Source organism: Pristiophorus japonicus, chromosome 12, assembly GCF_044704955.1.
Source record: "Pristiophorus japonicus isolate sPriJap1 chromosome 12, sPriJap1.hap1, whole genome shotgun sequence".
NCBI classification, from domain to species: Eukaryota; Metazoa; Chordata; class Chondrichthyes; family Pristiophoridae; genus Pristiophorus; species Pristiophorus japonicus.
Window position 1 is genome coordinate 37,041,182 of NC_091988.1, and position 18,099 is coordinate 37,059,280.

Here is an 18,099-nt window from a genome sequence, read left to right on the forward strand (position 1 = left end):
TAAGATTCTATGGGGACTGAACAGGATAGATGCAGAGAGGATGTTCCCCCCATGGGGGAATCTAGAACTCGGGGGCATAGTTTCAGAATAATTTAAAAATTTAAAAATTAAAAAAAAAAGAGATTTCTTCTTTGAGGGTCATGAATCTTTGGAATTCTCTACCCCAGAGAGCTGTTGAGGCTGGATCATTGAATATATTTAAAGGTAGAGATAGACAGAACGATAGGGTTATGGGGAGCGGGCAGGAAAGTGGAGTTGAGGCCAAGATCAGATCAGCCATGATCTTATTGAATGGCAGAGCAGGCTCGAGGGGCCAAATGTTCTACTCCTTTTCCTATTTCTTATGTTTTACTTTGTTAATGGCGCTATATAAATACAAGTTGTCGCTGGGACTCACTGAGCCTCCGGCGGCAGAGGTTCACGAGGACTTGGGCTTCCAGACGTGACTGAGAGCTGGGCTCCCTGCGGCAGTCGGGGCGGTGACGGACTCTCTGAGAGCCGGGCTCCCTGCGGCAGTCGGGCGGCTCCTTGTCTGAAGCCAAGGTGCTGACGTCAGCGGCCGGGAAGGAGCTGTCAGCAACAATGGCGGCGGGAGGAGGGCGGAGCGGCAGCTGGGGCAGCGCAGCATAGGCGGGGGGGTGGAGACAGCGGCTCCAAGAGACGGGGAAGGCTCAGCAACCGGGAGCCGGTACTCAGTGACACGGGAGAAAGGAGCTCCCTCCCCAAGGGTCGGTTGTCTGGTCGCCTTCCTTGGCTCCCCCTCCTCCTCCTCCGGCTGACAACCGCCGCCTGAGCTCGGTCGGTCGGCGAGCACCCAGGCGGAGCGCAGTGACCGGCGGCGATGGTTGTGTTCGGGGAGTGGGCATCGCAGGTTTAAATCTTGTTTCACCCCCCCCCCCCCCAAAAAAAAAACAAGTGGCTGGGCAGCGAGGGGGTCGGGTGGGGTGAGCGTTGGCAACGGTTGCGCCTTGTCTCCCTCCTCCCCCCCCCCCCCCCCCCGGGTGAAGGAAGCGCAGCGCCATGGAGGAGGACGACCTGCTCATGGAGAGCGAGAATTTCTTGCGCACCGAGGTCGAAAGGCTGAGCCGGGAACTCGGCGAGACGACCCAGGAGAAGATCCAGGCGGCCGAGTACGGGCTGGTGGTGCTGGAGGAGAAGCAGACCCTCAAGCAACAATACGACGAGCTGGAGAGCGAGTACGAGACAGTTAAACAGGAGTTGGAGCAGCTCCGAGAGGTGAGGCTTCTTTAAGCGAGAAAAATAAGGGGAAAAACTAGATCATCTCCTCAAGACTCGGTCTCTCTTTTTGTGCCAGTCAATTTAAAAAAAAAAATTAAGTTAATCATTTGCTCAAAATCCTATTGGACGCATTATTCAAAAATAAACTGACCGAAGGACCCACCCATTGCCCACGGGCGTCTGTCTAACCCCTGACAGATTCAAGCAGCAGCTCCGAGCATCTGCCACCTCATTGCCCAGAATAATACTTTTACTTTTGTGCCCAGTGTCTGCGCGCTCCCAAGCTTGTGTGGTTCAGTCTTACATCTTTGAATTCCTTTCTGTAACTGTATGGTTTCTCTTGTACATATTCCTCTCCGTCCTGCATCCCTTTGACCGCCCCCCCCCCCTCCTGTCATGGATCGGATTGGTATCCACCACTAGACCCTCAGGAGGCACCTCTGCCGTGGCAGAGATCGATGAATAATCACTCTACCCTGCCCCCTCATTAAAATTTACAGGCTAGGTAAATCTGTTCACTAGGGTTTGCTGGGGGAAGAGCTTTGTGGCTCTTTCTCAAAAAATGACGATTTTTCTCTCCACACTCTACTACATTTCAAGAAGTTAAAACATTTTTTTAAAACACTGACTTGACAAAATATTAAGAAATTCACCAAGATAAACTATTTCAATGTACCATAGCACAACGCTTTTTACATAGAATGTACAGTACAGAAACAGGCCATTTGGCCCAACTAGTTCAATATATCCAGTAACCAGAATGTTAAAACTGGAAATAAATTGTTTGAATGTACAGTACTGTCACAGACATTTTTTCTGATGAAGGCAGGCAACCCCTTCTGCAGCCATTCTGTAACAGGCCATCAGGACTTACTTGAACACAGTGACTCATCTCCTGTGTTTGGGTTTTAAAAAAAACGTTTTTTCCCACTCAAAACATTGGACTCTATTTGGCACCTACTCCAAGCATCCTGGATCAGATTAGGGAGTCACGGCAAAATCATGAGTCTGGACTGGCTTGCTACCGCACTTGATTGATAAAGTATGCCATTCTGGAATAAACATATCTGAAATAATTTTCACAATTGTTTTAGCTTTGTTTTGCTTCAAACTGAAGGTTTTAAAATACTTTTGAAATGTAGCTTATAGAGCATTTTAGAGAAAAATGATAAATAAAATGGATTTTAATGTATAGTGTTGATTTGTATTACTACATATGAGAAATGAAAAGCTATTTGAACTAATGCAACATTCAGATAAAAGGGGTTTTCAAACGTGAGAAATACTCAACATACAAACAGAAATAACTAGTTATTGCATGTAAGCTTTCAAAACATTGTAGATTCCTACTGTGTTTGAAGAAAGAACCTATAACATTTTGAAAATCATGATCGGTAGTATGTTATATGTTTAAATAATGTTTAATATTGTGTACTGGGATTTTTACTGTGACATTTCTAAGTTTTTCACATTACAAGGGATGTGAGCCCTTGGTTAAGGGTTTTTTCTTGGTTTCAGTAATTGAGCTGGCATTTATGGGTTTTAATTTAGAATGACAGAAGTTAGGTGGGAGTAGTTCTCTTCAAACTTGGGGGTGGGGGTTTCAAAAATTTGTAGTCATGATCCAAAAGGTAGTTTAATTTAGTTGCTGTATGCAGTATACAATCCAAGATGGCATATTTTTATTTTTAAAGATAAAACATTTAAGAAAAAGTGAGATAATCTTTGAAAGGTCTTGGCTAATATTTATTTCAAATATTTTCACCTTTGAGCAATCAGATCGAAGTGATAATTGTGAAAATCTGAGGGCATAATTGCTTTGTAAATCTTGAGTGCATAGTCCATTTTTAGCTGTGTTTAAAAGGACAGTTTGCGTTTTGTGGCATAAACTTTTGTCAGTCCTGCGAATAGTAATATACTCAAAAAAAAAAGACAGATTAAGGAATATAATTTAATCTTAGAAAATATTTTTTCGGTATAAATTTGAAGGAATTGTCTGACCAAAACATAACATTTAAAGTGTATGTGGGAAATGGGAAGGATCACGATATAGCTACAGTACATTGGGGTAAAAAAGTTGTATAATTTCTGATGATAGGACAGAAAACCCTTGAAATTGAGCGAAAGTTTGAAGTGCGTTTTTGCATAATAGTGTGTCACTTAATGTCCTGTGAAGCTAACGGATGGTGACAGATCATCTGTCTTCTCAAAACTAACACATGGTAAGAGATCACCTATCTCCTGCCATGCCACATGACTGCTATTGGACAGAACAAACTGTTGTAGCTTGTTTAGCATGCAGGAATCTCAAGAATCCTTGTTGGTTTCTCCCTCTTGGAGAAGCTGATAAAAGGGTGGATGTTACATAACCATTTTGAATTTTTTGTGCTAGTTGAGATTACTGTTATAGTAGTTTGAAATATAAAGGAGGAGGGTGTAACTATCATGCTAATTGCTCAAATTGGTCTTCTGTTGGTGATCGTGTTGGCACTTCACATCACTTCACATTTGGCTTGATGACACTTGGTTTAAATGTTGGATAGGATCCCATAAATCCTCTGGTATCTAATTTACTTTTCAGTCTTCAAAATATTTTTACAGAACCTTTAATTTTTTTTGTGAATTCTGAGCTCTGTAGAATTAGTGAAACATATAACACAGTTCTTTATTTCCAGTGTTTATATTTAAATTAAAATATTACTTTATTCAATTATTCATTGCCTTGAATAATTATTGTAAATATAGTTGAGACATCTATATGGAAGAGCTTGTAGTTAAATTATGATATAACTGTTTATATCCAAATTTGTAAATGGTGGTCATAAGCCATCTACAATTTCATAACTTAAATCTTATTTAACATTTAGGTTTCTGTTCAGGTGATTTTATCAAAACAACTTTTATTTATGTAGTGCCTTTAACATAGTAAAACGTCTCAAGGCACTTCACACCAGTGTTATAAGACAAAACAGATAAATTTGACACCGAGCCACATAAGAAGAAATTACGACAGATGATCAAAAGCTTGGTTAAAGAGGTAGGTTTTAAGGAGTGTCTTAAAGGAGGAAAGAGAGGTCGGGAGGGAGAAATCAGAAATATATTAAAGCTGTAATGTTTACTGCTGAGGTGGTATGTAACTTTAAAATGGTGACTTTGATCAGTCCGGTATTTTTGCTGGCAACACTGTTACAAAGACAGCATCAACTGACTTGCATTTATATAGCATCTTTTAATGTAGAAAAATGTCCCACTTCACACTTCTCTGAATTAAATTCCATTTGCCACTGCTCTGCCCACCTGACCAGTGGATTGATATCCTCCTGTAGTCTATGACTTTCCTGTTCATTATCAACCACACAGCCAATTTTAGTGTCGTCTGAAAACTTCTTAATCATACTCCCTATATTCAAATCTAAATCGTTGATCTATACCACAAATAGCAAGGGTCCCAGTACTGAGCCCTGCGGAACCCCACTGGAAACATCCTTCCAGTCACAAAAACATCCATCATAGAAACATAGATGCAGGAGTAGGCCATTCGGCCCTTCTAGCCTGCACTGCCATTCAATGAGTTCATGGCTGAACATGCAACTTCAGTACCCCATTCCTGCTTTCTCACCATACCCCTTGATCCCCCAAGTAGTAAGGACTTCATCTAACTCCTTTTTGAATATATTTAGTGAATTGGCCTCAACAACTTTCTATGGTAGAGAATTCCACAGGTTCACCACTCTCTGGGTGAAGAAATTCCTTCTCATCTCGGTCCTAAATGGCTTACCCCTTATCCTTAGACTGTGTCCCCTGGTTCTGGACTTCCCCAACATTGGGAACATTCTTCCTGCATCTAACCTGTCTAACCCGTCAGAATTTTAAACGTTTCTATGAGATCCCCTCTCATTCTTCTGAACTCCAGTGAATACAAGCCCAGTTGATCCAGTCTTTCTTGATAGGTCAGTCCCGCCATCCCGGGAATCAGTCTGGTGAACCTTCGCTGCACTCCCTCAATAGCAAGAATGTCCTTCCTCAGGTTAGGAGACCAAAACTGTACACAATACTCCAGGTGTGGCCTCACCAAGGCCCTGTACAACTGTAGCAACACCTCCCTGCCCCTGTACTCAAATCCCCTCGCTATGAAGGCCAACATGCCATTTGCTTTCTTAACCGCCTGCTGTACCTGCATGCCAACCTTCAATGACTGATGTACCATGACACCCAGGTTTCTTTACACCTCCCCTTTTCCCTAATCTGTCACCATTCAGATAATAGTCTGTGTCTCTGTTTTTACCACCAAAGTGGATAACCTCACATTTATCCATATTATACTTCATCTGCTATGCATTTGCCCACTCACCTAACCTATCCAAGTCACTCTACAGCCTCATAGCATCCTCTTCGCAGCTCACACTGCCACCCAATTTAGTGTCATCCGCAAATTTGGAGATACTACATTTAATCCCCTCGTCTAAATCATTAATGTACAGTGTAAACAGCTGGGGCCCCAGCATAGAACCTTGCGGTACCCCACTAGTCACTGCCTGCCATTCTGAAAAGTCCCCATTTACTCCTACTCTTTGCTTCCTGTCTGACAACCAGTTCTCAATCCATGTCAGCACACTACCCCCAATTCCATGTGCTTTAACTTTGCACATTAATCTCTTGTGTGGGACCTTGTCGAAAGCCTTCTGAAAGTCCAAATATACCACATCAACTGGTTCTCCCTTGTCCACTCTACTGGAAACATCCTCAAAAAATTCCAGAAGATTTGTCAAGCATGATTTCCCTTTCACAAATCCATGCTGACTTGGACCTATCATATCACCTCTTTCCAAATGCACTGCTATGACATCCTTAATAATTGATTCCATCATTTTACCCACTACCGATGTCAGGCTGACCGGTCTATAATTCCCTGTTATCTCTCTCCCTCCTTTTTTTTAAAAAGTGGGGTTACATTGGCTACCCTCCACTCCATAGGAACTGATCCAGAGTCAATGGAATGTTGGAAAATGACTGTCAATGCATCCACTATTTCCAAGGCCACCTCCTTAAGTACTCTGGGATGCAGTCCATCAGGCCCTGGGGATTTATCGGCCTTCAATCCCATCAATTTCCCCAACACAATTTCCCGACTAATAAGGATTTCCCTCAGTTCCTCCTCCTTACTAGACCCTCCGACCCCTTTTATATCCGGAAGGTTGTTTGTGTCCTCCTTAGTGAATACCGAACCAAAGTACTTGTTCAATTGGTCCGCCATTTCTTTGTTCCCCGTTATGACTTCCCCTGATTCTGACTGCAGGGGACCTACGTTTGTCTTTACTAACCTTTTTCTCTTTACATATCTATAGAAACTTTTGCAATCCGTCTTAATGTTCCCTGCAAGCTCCTTCTCGTACTCCATTTTCCCTGCCCTAATCAAACCCTTTGTCCTCCTCTGCTGAGTTCTAAATTTCTCCCAGTCCCCGGGTTCGCTAATTTGTATGCCACTTCCTTGGCTTTAATACTATCCCTGATTTCCCTTGATAGCCATGGTTGAGCCACCTTCCCTTTTTTATTTTTACGACAGACAGGAATGTACAATTGTTGTAGTTCATCCATGCGGTCTCTAAATGTCTGCCATTGCCCATCCACAGTCAACCCCTTCAGCATCATTCGCCAATCTATCCTAGCCAATTCACGCCTCATACCTTCAAAGTTACTCTTCTTTAAGTTCTGGACCATGATCTCTGAATTAACTGTTTCATTCTCCATCCTAATGCAGAATTCCACCATATTATGGTCACTCTTCCTCAAGGGGCCTCGCACAACGAGATTGCTCATTAATCCTCTCTCATTACACAACACCCAGTCTAAGATGGCCTCCCCCCTAGTTGGTTCCTCGACATATTGGTCTAAAAAACCATCCCTTATGCACTCCAAGAAATCCTCCTCCACCGTATTGCTTCCAGTTTGGTTAGCCCAATCTATGTGCATATTAAAGTCACCCATTATAACTGCTGCACCTTTATTGCATGCACCCCTAATTTCCTGTTTGATGCCCTCCCTAACATCACTACGACTGTTTGGATGTCTGCACACAACTCCCACTAACATTTTTTGCCCTTTGGTGTTCTGCAGCTCTACCCATATAGATTCCACATCATCCAAGCTAATGTCCTTCCGAACTATTGCCTTAATTTCCTCCTTAACCAGCAATGCTACCCCACCTCCTTTTCCTTTTATTCTATCTTTCCTGAATGTTGAATACCCCTGGATGTTGAGTTCCCAGCCCTGATCATCCTGGAGCCACGTCTCCGTAATCCCAATCACATCATATTTGTTAACATCTATTTGCACAGTTAATTCATCCACCTTATTGTGGATACTCCTTGCATTAAGGCACAAAGCCTTCAGGCTTGTTTTTTTAACACCCTTCGTCCTTTTATAATTTTGCTGTACAATGGCCCTTTTTGTTCTTTGCCTTGGGTTTCTCCATCAATCATTACCCTTTGCTTCCTACCTCCAAGCCAATTTTGGATCCAATTTGCCACTTTGCCCTGTATCCCATGGGCTTTAACCTTCATGACCAGTCTACCATGTGGGACCTTATCAAAAGCTTTGCTAAAGTCCATATAATACTACATCGTATGCACTACCCTCATCAACCCTCTTGGTTACCTCCTCAAAAAATTCAATCAGGTTAGTCAGGCACGATCTTCCCTTAACAAATCCATGCTGACTGTCCCTAATTAATCCTTGCCTTTTCAAATGCAGATTTATCCTGTATTTCAGGATATTTTCCAATAATTTTCCCACCACTGAGGTTAGGCTGACAGGCCTGTAATTACTCGGCCTATTCCTTTCTCCCTTCTTAAACAAGGGCACTACATTAGCAGTCCTCCAATCCTCTGGCACCATGCCCAGATCCAAAGAGGACTGGAAAATGATGGTCAAGACCGTTGCTATTTCCTCTATTCGCTCAACAGCCTGGGATGCATTTCATCCGGGCCTGGGGACTTATCTACTTTCAAAGCTGCTAAACCTCTTAATACTTCCTCTCTCACCATATTTATTTCATCCAGAATATCACACTCCTCCTCGATAGCAGTATCTGCTTTGCCCCTTTCCTTTGTGAAAACAGATGCAAAGTATTCGTTAAGAACCTTCCCAACATCTTCTGCCTCCACACAAAGATTACCCTCATGGTCTCTAATAGGCCCTACCCTTTCTTTCTATCCCTCTTACTCTTAATATATTTATAGAACATCTTTGGGTTTTCCTTAATTTTACTAGCCAAGAATTTCTCGTGCTCTCTCTTTGCGTTCCTAACATCCTTTTTAATTTTGCCTCTTAACTTTCTATATTCCTCTAAAGATTCTATAGTATTTAGCCGTTGATATATGACATAAGCGTCCCTTTTTTTCTTAATCCTACCCTGTAAATCCCTAGATATTCAGGGGGCTTTAGAATTATTTTTCCCAGCCTTTTTCTTTAAGGGCACATGTTTGGCCTGAGCCTTCCAGATCTCCTTAAATGCCTCCCACTGTTCTGACACTGATTTACCCACAAGTAGCTGTTTTTAGTCCACCATGGCCAAATCACTCCTTAACTTAGCAAAATTAGCTTTTCCCCAATTCGGAACTTTTATTCCAGGCTTATTCTTGCCCTTATCCATAACCAACTTGAATCTGACTGAATTATGGTCACTGGCACCCAAGTGCTCTCCCACTACTACCCCTTCAACCTGCTCAGCTTCATTCCCCAAAACTAAATCCAAGACCGCCCCCTCTCGTGTTGGGCTTGCTATACACTGACTAAAAAAGTTATCTTGAATGCATTTCAAGAATTCCGCACCCTCTATACCCTTCACACTAAATTTGTCCCAATGAATATTTGGATAGTTAAAATCCCCTACTATTATTACCCTATGGTTTTTGGACTTCACAGCAATTTGCCTACATATTTGCTCCTTTATCTCCCTCCCATTGTTTGGGGGTCTATAATACACGCCCAACAGTGTGATCACCCCTTTTTTTATTTTTCAATTCGAACCCATATGGCCTCATTTGATGATCCCTCTAACACATCATCCCTCCTCACTGCTGTAATATTTTCTTTAATCAGTACCGCAACCCCCTCCCCCCTTTTTACCCCTCTCTCTATCTTGTCTAAAAATCCTGTAGCCAGGAATATTGATCTGCCAAACCTGCCCCTTTTTCAGCCATGTTTCTGTAATAGCTATAATGTCATATTCCCAAGTGTCTACCTGTGCTCTTAGCTCATCCGCCTTATTCACTCTACTCCTTGCATTAAAGTATATACCATTCAGCACAGGAAGACCTTCTTGCTTACTACATACTAAGCCCTGTTTCCTCTGTCTTAAAGATTTGCTTTCTAGATTCTTGCTATCCAATTTCTGCTTTACTTTCTTCACATTTGAATTCGTTCTCAGGTTCCCATCCCCCTGCCAAGCTAGTTTAAACTCTCCCCAACAGCACTAGCACTGTCTCCAAATGTAGGTAATAAAATGCTGATAAGTGAAATGTATTACTTTGGTCAGCCTGTTATATGTAGAAACCCATCAAGATGCTTAACAATCTCCAAACCAAGCTCTTCGGAAATCCAGCTTGGATTGCCTGATGTGGAGTGCACCCTCTTCCCTCGGAGATAGCCCTTAAGTTGGGAGAGTTTCGGTGCATGTTGGTAGAGTCCAGTCTTACAGATCTCCAAGTATCTGGAGGGTAACTGCTAGAGTTTAATCAGCTAAAACCGCATTGTTTATTGGCAAGCTTCCACTGCTTGTCCAGCCAGGACCATCCTGCTTATTGGAACGTTGGCTTATAGGCTGACCTGAAGCAGTGGGGGAAGAATCCCAGCCTCCAGTGATGGATCTACCTCATTCGGTTCCATTAGTGAGATCAGATTGCATCGTAGTCCTCAGCCTAGAAGCCAACTGACATAAGATGCAGGGTTTATATTGTAATGATAATTGTAAAATAGTGGAGCCACTTGGGTATAATGTTTTATGGTACTGTATATGACTTTAAGGTTAGTGCATAGTATGGCAGAGAAATTGGAATCTTTCAGTTAAGAAACATTGTCAAATTTGGTGTTCCAGCAAATGTAACTCCAAGCCAGTTTCTTTCTCAAAAGGCATTTTGAGTAAAGTGGTATTTTATGGATTTTTTAAAGAATGATTTTTATAGTCTGGATCTTGTGGATACAGCGAGCACAATAATCTCTGACTCAGCAGCCTTAAGGTCCACCACCACATTAACTAGTTCCTTAGTATGCTGAAGCAATTTGACTACTTTGGGCAATTTAAAACAATTGTTTGCCCAGAATAATAATGAGCCATAATAGTTTTCCAATGGGTTTTAAAGATGAGCATACCAGACGGAACATAAAATCATTATGATCACCAGTAGGATGCAGGATTAAAATAGCTTTTGTGTTTGTGTTTTGAGACTATGAAAAGTTCGAAGGACAATATTTGATTAAATTTTTTTGTGTAAGCATATTAGTACTTGCACACACATACTTTTTCCTTCCCTTCCTCTTGTCATGTTGAGCATATGCCCACAGGTGTGGCAATCTTTCAATATCTCAGTTAAGTCACTCTTCTTAAAGTGTACATTTAGGCACTGGGTGGCAAACTTTTCATCTTTTGGAGAGAGTAGGGACCAAGGGGAAGGTAGTGATCAGAAGCAGGAACTGGTTTCCCCCTCCAACCTGTGGGTGCTGTGGTCAACTGTAGTGACCCTCTGTTAGCCAGGAAAGATTGGTTAAATTAGCACAAACCAGGAATTGAATCTGGGAGAAATGCAGGTGAGCTAGCTTTGTGAAAACTACATCTCGCTGTCTGGCTTCCCATTTAAATGCATTGAGTGGCGTGAAGTTCCAGTATTTGTATGGTAGATATGAAGTAAACTTGCCACAGAATATTAAGTCAAGTCATTTCAAGTCTAAGTGCCCTTTTAATGACATAATAAGTGTTCATTACTGTCAGTCAACCTCTCTGTCTCTGAAAGTTACCGATTAAAATTGTGGAATCTCATATTTTCAGGTTTTAATTGTAGTTTGATATTTTAAACTTTTCTATCTACTTTATCTCTCAATTCAATCTTGTTCTCTTTCTGAACTTGATTTGGCATTGAATTCACCCACTCTTAACTTTAACTTAAACTTCCTGTTCAGTCCTGGCGCTGTTAATTTCAGACTCTTTCAATCAGATTGGTTAAGGAGATACACAGTTGCTTGTCCTGTTCACTCAGTTACCAGAGGGCACCGCGCCATTTCCATCTCTCACTTCCAGCAACTTGCAGGGCAAAATAATGGGGGAGGGCAAGTCTAACTAATGGCGGGCACTATTTGTTGGCCTACCACAGCAATTTTTGGGCCATTATCTTGCCGGTTTCACTTCCCAAAAGAGTTATTGTGCTGTAGTTTTCATTTTGTACATTTGTTCTTTTCCAAGATTCTATGTAATGTTTTTACTGAGGTAAAAGGGAAATTTGCAAATCAAATGAATAATCTGGCCTAACTATAGTCACATAGGATTTCTTTTGGCTTTCCACCTAAAAATTGTATGGTGGTCTGTACTTTCCAGTTCCAGTTGCTGTGTCAGTGATATTTGAAGTTTGCAATCTGTGAAGCAAAGAATATTTTTAGAGCAGATAGATGCTGGTTGCTAACTAGAGTGAGTAAACATTTGCTAATTTTGGTGAAATTAACTAATTATCAACTAGTGTTAGATTTATCAAGTAAGTTGAAGGAGCAATCTGTCATGTGTTAATGACATTACATTTATATGATCCCCAAGTAATAACTGTTGCATGGTGGTGCAATCAACTGATACTTCAATTCCTTAGACAAGGAAAGGTGCATTTGGGAGCATGGTATCCCAATATATTGTACCATAAGGTATGCCAACCCATTACAAGGAGGTTTGCCTCTCATTCTTCAGTGAACTCCCGACCTCGGCTGTGCTATCAGGAGAAATGCAGATTCAAGATCAGGTATTTGCTTATAGGAGACTTTGATAAGTGACTTTGATCACTTTGGTAAGTGATTGATTTAAGAGGAGGAATATTGAAGTCGGTCACTTGCTTATTGTCTCATTAAAAGAATGTTGATTGGATCACAGAAAAAGTAACAAAAAATAGAAAATATTTGGAGGGGGCAACGGCACAGTGAATATAAAGAACTTTCCAAATTCAACATTTATTTCAAAATCCAATTATCATTTTGATAATGCAAGTTTCTTTGTATTTCTACTGTCAAGTACCTACATAGTGTGTCCAGGATCATGGGATCAGACTGTGCTCATAAGTCTTGCACTTAGTAGACCACTCCAGATCTCAATTGAAGCACATTTTACATTACAACTTTACTAATTAAAGGATTGGTAGACCAAAGGTTTTAAATATGGGTTCACGAAAGTACTTTAGAATTTAAAAAATTGTTATCATTGACTTTAAAATATACAAATAGTTTGTATTTACAATCCACTTTGATATACCAATAGTTTGAATACCATGGGACTACCAGTCCCACCCACCCTTTCCTTCAACCACTGTCTGTCCCATCTGTGACAGTGACTGTAATTCCCGTATTGGACTGTTCAGCCACCTATGAACTCATTTTTAGAGTGGAAGCAAGTCTTCCTCAATTTGGACTGTTCAGTCACCTATGAACTCATTTTTAGAGTGGAAGCAAGTCTTCCTCGATTTTGAGGGACTGCCTATGATGATGAGTTTGAACAGGATCTTGCAGATAGCAGGAAAAATAGTTGCAGATGGCTTTTGCCACTATACTTAATCCAGTTTATCCATTTTCCTTTCAGTATTTTTTGTGAAGTATAAAGTTTGAGAATAAGGTACCAATGCTGAAATTTTGTAAGTCAACATAGAATTATACAGCACAGAAAGGAAGCTATTCAGCCCATCACACCTGTGCCGGCTCTCAAAGAGCTGTCCACTTAGCCCCATTCCCCTGCCCCTTCCCTGTATGCTTAATTTTTTTCTTGTTCAAATGCTTATTCACTTCTCGTTTAGAACCTATATTGGATTCTGTTTCTGGTAGGGCATTCCATACCCTAACAAATTTCTGTGTGTTTGTGTTTATAAAAAAAAATCCTAACTCCCTCCTTTCATTCTTTTGGTAATAAATTTTAGTTATCAACCAGTGGAAATAGTTTTCCCTATTTAGCTTTTATTGATGTGTTGGAGCTATACCTAAAATTCCACTTTTTCAAAACTAAGTCTGAATTATGGAATTATTATAGTCCCAAACTCAATATTGTATGAGATGGCTTCCTTTTCTTTTTTTCATAATTGATAACTTACAATGGCATGTTAAGGATCAGTTTCTTGCTCATTGAGGTGAGCAATGGGTTGATTGCTCCCACATCACATTGGCATGGATTCAGGTGTTGTTTTCCATTACATTTACTTAATTTACTGTCACTAACACATGGCCCTTTGTTTATTTATAAAATATTTTGAGTAATGTCAGGGCTTGATCCTGAAATAACTTGAGATTCGCTGTACAATTCTGGATCAACATCTGTCTACATTGATTTGAAATGGAGACTGAGATCACTTATCTATGGTTATCGTGGGTAAGCCATGAGCACTAATGGGACAAATACACCCTGTGCAGTGCTTTATTTCAGCACAAGAGTCTTTTGCTATACACACCCAGAAGAGATGTTTGTCTATATCATAACTAGGTTGTGCCTGGTAGATCTGAATCTTCTGGCACAGCCTAAGTAATGAATAACTTAAAAAAAAAGTAGAATAACATTGGTGTCTATACTCATTGTTCTGTGTAGGTCGATTGATAAAGAATTGTCATCCAGAAGAGAAGATTCAGTTGTAGACCAGATAATCCACACTAGAGCTTATTCATGGATTAGAGGTTGCCAGATTCCGATTTTTTTTAAAGGAATTCATATTGAAGATAAACTATCCATACAAATTTATGATATTTAACTCTTTCTTCCCCTCGGTTTCTTTTATCTCTCTCTATTTTCCCCCTTCTTGAAACATCCCAAAGCACTTCACAGGAGCATAATCAGACAAAAATTGAAACCGAGCCAATGGAGGTTTTAAAAAAAAAAAGGCTTGGTTAATGAGGTAGGTTTTAAGTTGTTCCTTAAAGGAGAAAAAGATGGAGAGGCAGAGAGATTTGGGGAGGGAATTTCAGAGATTAGGGCCGATACATACAGCTGAAGGCACGGCTGCCAATGGAGGGGCGAAATGAGTGGGGGATGCACAGAGATCAGAGTTGGAGGACTGCAGAGTTCTTGTAGGAGGAGGTTACAGAGATGGGAGGGGCGAGGCCATTAAGGGATTTGAATGTGAGAATTTTAAAATCAGTGCTTTGATGGTTCGGGGGCCAATGTAGGTCAGCGAGCACAGGGGTGAGGGTGAGCAGGACTAGATGCAGGTTAAGATATAGGCAGCAGAGTTTAGGATGCAGTGTAGGGCTGCTCTACAAAGACCACCATTTTGCACTGAATGCGACCACTTCTGTTCTGTAACTAAATGCTGTTTTCTCGGTACAGGCAAATGTGATTTTACTTTTTTCAGGATGGTGTACAGTGGATTGGGAGTGGGAACGAAGCAGCAATTTTTTTCCCCTGCGATTTTTGAGTCACGGTTTCCCATTTCAATCCAGCAGAGCCAGTGAAAATTTCCCTCACTGTGCCTTAATTTCATTTGTTCAGCAGTTTTGTTTGTTATTGGGCTGCATCATATTTAGTTGCATTTCATCTACATTATTTAATGCTGTAAAGTATTCAGAATTGTACAATATTGAATTTACAGCACAGAAACAGGCTATTCGGTCCAACAGGTCCATGTTTGTGATTATGCTCCACATAAGCTTCCTCTCAATCCCTCTTCATCTAACCCTATCAGCATAATCTATTTTTTCCTCCCTCGTGTGTTTATCTAGCTTCCCCTCAAATACACTGAGTCAAGCTGACATAAGTTTACATGGTTAGTGTATCACGCGAATGTGTACTAATACCAAAGCTTGACAAGGATAGTAGTGACGGCCAACTAACATGTCGTCCTAAAGCTTTTGGTTTCTGCATTTATAACTGATCAAGAACTTATTTTTAGGGAGAAAAAGAGAACATTTCGAGCTCAAATCTTTGTGTAGAAATTCAACTTTTGTTAGAGAAGACCTATCGAACCTTGACAGAAATTGGATTTTTTCTGAATGAGACGCGTAGGCATGCACAGCATCATGACCCCACTTTTGTGCAGCGGCAAACATAGTAGTTTGCTGAGGCCTTTCTTATGCATATATTTGAACAAAAAGAACATCTGTCTCTCAATATCAGAGTTAAGGTAGAGAAAAGATGTGAGACAGGAAGCTAACCGAGAGTCACATGGAAATACTAGTCAATAATGGAACTGTGATTTGTTTGAGAGTCCCACACAGATTCTCTTTAATATGTAAGTTAATTAGGCTTGACTATTTTAAAAGCTATAAGGTCATGATCTGGGGAGCATGTCTCACATTAAGTAGCAGCTGGTGAGCAGTTAGCTGTCTCATGACTTATCTGACAATGGCGACAATGTATAATGTCATTTTTACAAGAAAAAAGAATGTTAAGTCACCCCACTCTTCAAGTTTTCAGTACCACGCAGAGATAACAGAGTATTGTTATTGACATAATAGCTATTTGCAAAACTGCTGCAAAGTGGTGTAAGTGCCATTTTGACAATGGAGTCTCCCGAACTGAAAGCTGAAGTTTCTGGCACTCATAAAATCCAGGGGTAGGGAGGTGAGAATTATAGAGAATAGGACACATAGAAATGTGGGGTAGATTTCAAGTTTATCTATAATTCTGCTATGATAAACTACTGTGTTAAGATGTGAAAACTGCAAAAGGGAGTGGGCAAAACTTTGGCAGATGGAGTATAATGTGGAAAAATGTGAGATTATCCACTTTGGTAGGAAACATAAAAAAGCCAGTTATTGTTTAAATAGGGAGAGATTACAAAATGCTGCGATACAGAGGGATCTGAGGGCCCTTGTACATGAAACAGCAAGTAATTAGGAAGGCAAATGGAATGTTGGCCTTTATTGCAAGGGGGATGGAGCATAAAAGTAGGGAAGTCCTGCTCCAACTGTACAGGGCCTTGGTGAAACCACACCTGGAGTACTGCGTACAGTTTTGGTCTCCTTATTTAAGGAGGGATATACTTGCATTGGAGGTAGTTCAGAGAAGGTTCACAAGGTTGATCCTGAGATGAAGGGGTTGCCTTATGAAAGGTTGAGCAGATTGGGCCTATACTCATTGGAGTTTAGAAGAATGAAAGGTGATTTTATTGAAACGTGTAAGATTCTGAGGGGGCTCGACAGGGTAGATGTGGAGAGGATGTTTCCCCTCATGGGGAATCTAGAACTAGGGGGCATAGTTTCAGAATAAGGGGTCGCCCATTTAAAATAGAGCTGAGGAGGAATTTCTTCTCTGAGTGTCTTGAATCTTGGAATTCTCTACCCTAGAGAGCTGGGTCATTGAATATATTCAAGGAGGTAGACAGATTTTTAAACGATAAGGGAGTCGAGGGTTATGGGGAGCGGCCGGGGAAGTGGAGATGAGGCCAATATCAGATCAGCCATGATCTTATTGAATGGTGGAGCAGTCTTGAGGGGCCAAATGGCCTACTCGTGTTCCTATTTCCTATGTTCTTCTGTTATGAAAGTTCGAGTCAATGCTACTCTGTTGCTGGCATCAGAGAGAATACATTCCCTAAAACCATGTTAGGGTACTACTGGATGCAGCATGTAAATCCATGTCATTATTCTCGCATCATTACTTCTGCTCTTGGATATCTGAACAGGTGGATGGAGTCTCTAAGTTTTTGGAATGTTGGCAGCTCTGTTATTTACAATTTCCTTTGTTTGCTGCTCAAACCTGATGATTCTGTCTGCTCCAGTAAGTATATCAGATACCGACACAGCGCACTTCTGCACTTATTGTCTTGGCAACTTTAGAAATTTTCACATTAGTCCGTTTTCTTTTATATTTCAGGCTATCTTTGCTTTTTACGATCCTTTGCCAAAATGTGCATATTGGATCACTGATTTCTGATGTGATGTGTTGTCATCTGGTTAGTGTCCAATTCTGCATAATCCTTGATATGAACCATAATTGTTGATTTTTGTGTGGGATGGGTCTGAGACTTTTGATCAAAAATGCTTTCATTCAACTCCCAAATCAAATGTTCAAACCGGTGACCTCATTGGTATCTATCACAAATGGTTGACCAGTTGTGTGTCCAAGTGTTCTATGAGGGATCTGCTAACTGCAATGTTTATGGAATGTTCAAAAGGGATGTAACAATTTTTGATCTATTTCAGTTTTAAGTATTTTAGTCTTAAGTATTTCTCTTTGTCAATGCCTATAAGTAGTTGTCGTTTGGAAATGCATCATTTTGCTTTAATTTTGATTTAATTTACTTGTGTGTAGTTTTTAATTCATGTACAGTGAATAACTGGGGCTTTTGCAATATATTTTTATGGTTCAATATTAAATTATAAATTGACACTAGTGAAATTTATCAGGAAATTGTTTGAAATAAAATGTGTTGTTAACCAGTTTTCTGTCCATTTTAACCATTATAAGGAGGTTTATTGGATTTTTTTTTGTTGTGTTGTGATACTGTGACATCCTTAATCAAGCAGGTTTATGACTAAATATTTTGTAAATAGCTTTTAGAAATTTGAAGCAAAATATGCTAAAAATGCTACACCCTGATTCAGAATTTTGGTTGTCAGCCCTATCCTGCTGTCATAAATTAGTTTAACCAAGGTATGTGAAAGGAGGTTAACATGGGAGTCACTGACAGATATGCAGTT

General features: G+C 40.6%; 1 protein-coding gene across 3 annotated transcripts in view; it reads left to right on the forward strand.

The window, feature by feature from the left end:
• Positions 1-573: 573 nt before the first annotated feature.
• Positions 574-18,099, forward strand: part of LOC139277190 (protein bicaudal D homolog 2) — a 112,872-nt gene continuing 95,346 nt past the window's right edge. For all 3 annotated transcript variants that reach the window (XM_070895308.1, XM_070895309.1, XM_070895311.1), the window contains exon 1: positions 574-1,236. In XM_070895308.1, the coding sequence (XP_070751409.1) occupies positions 1,021-1,236 (216 nt within the window). In that variant the 5' untranslated portion in view covers positions 574-1,020. The remainder of the gene's footprint in view (positions 1,237-18,099) is intronic.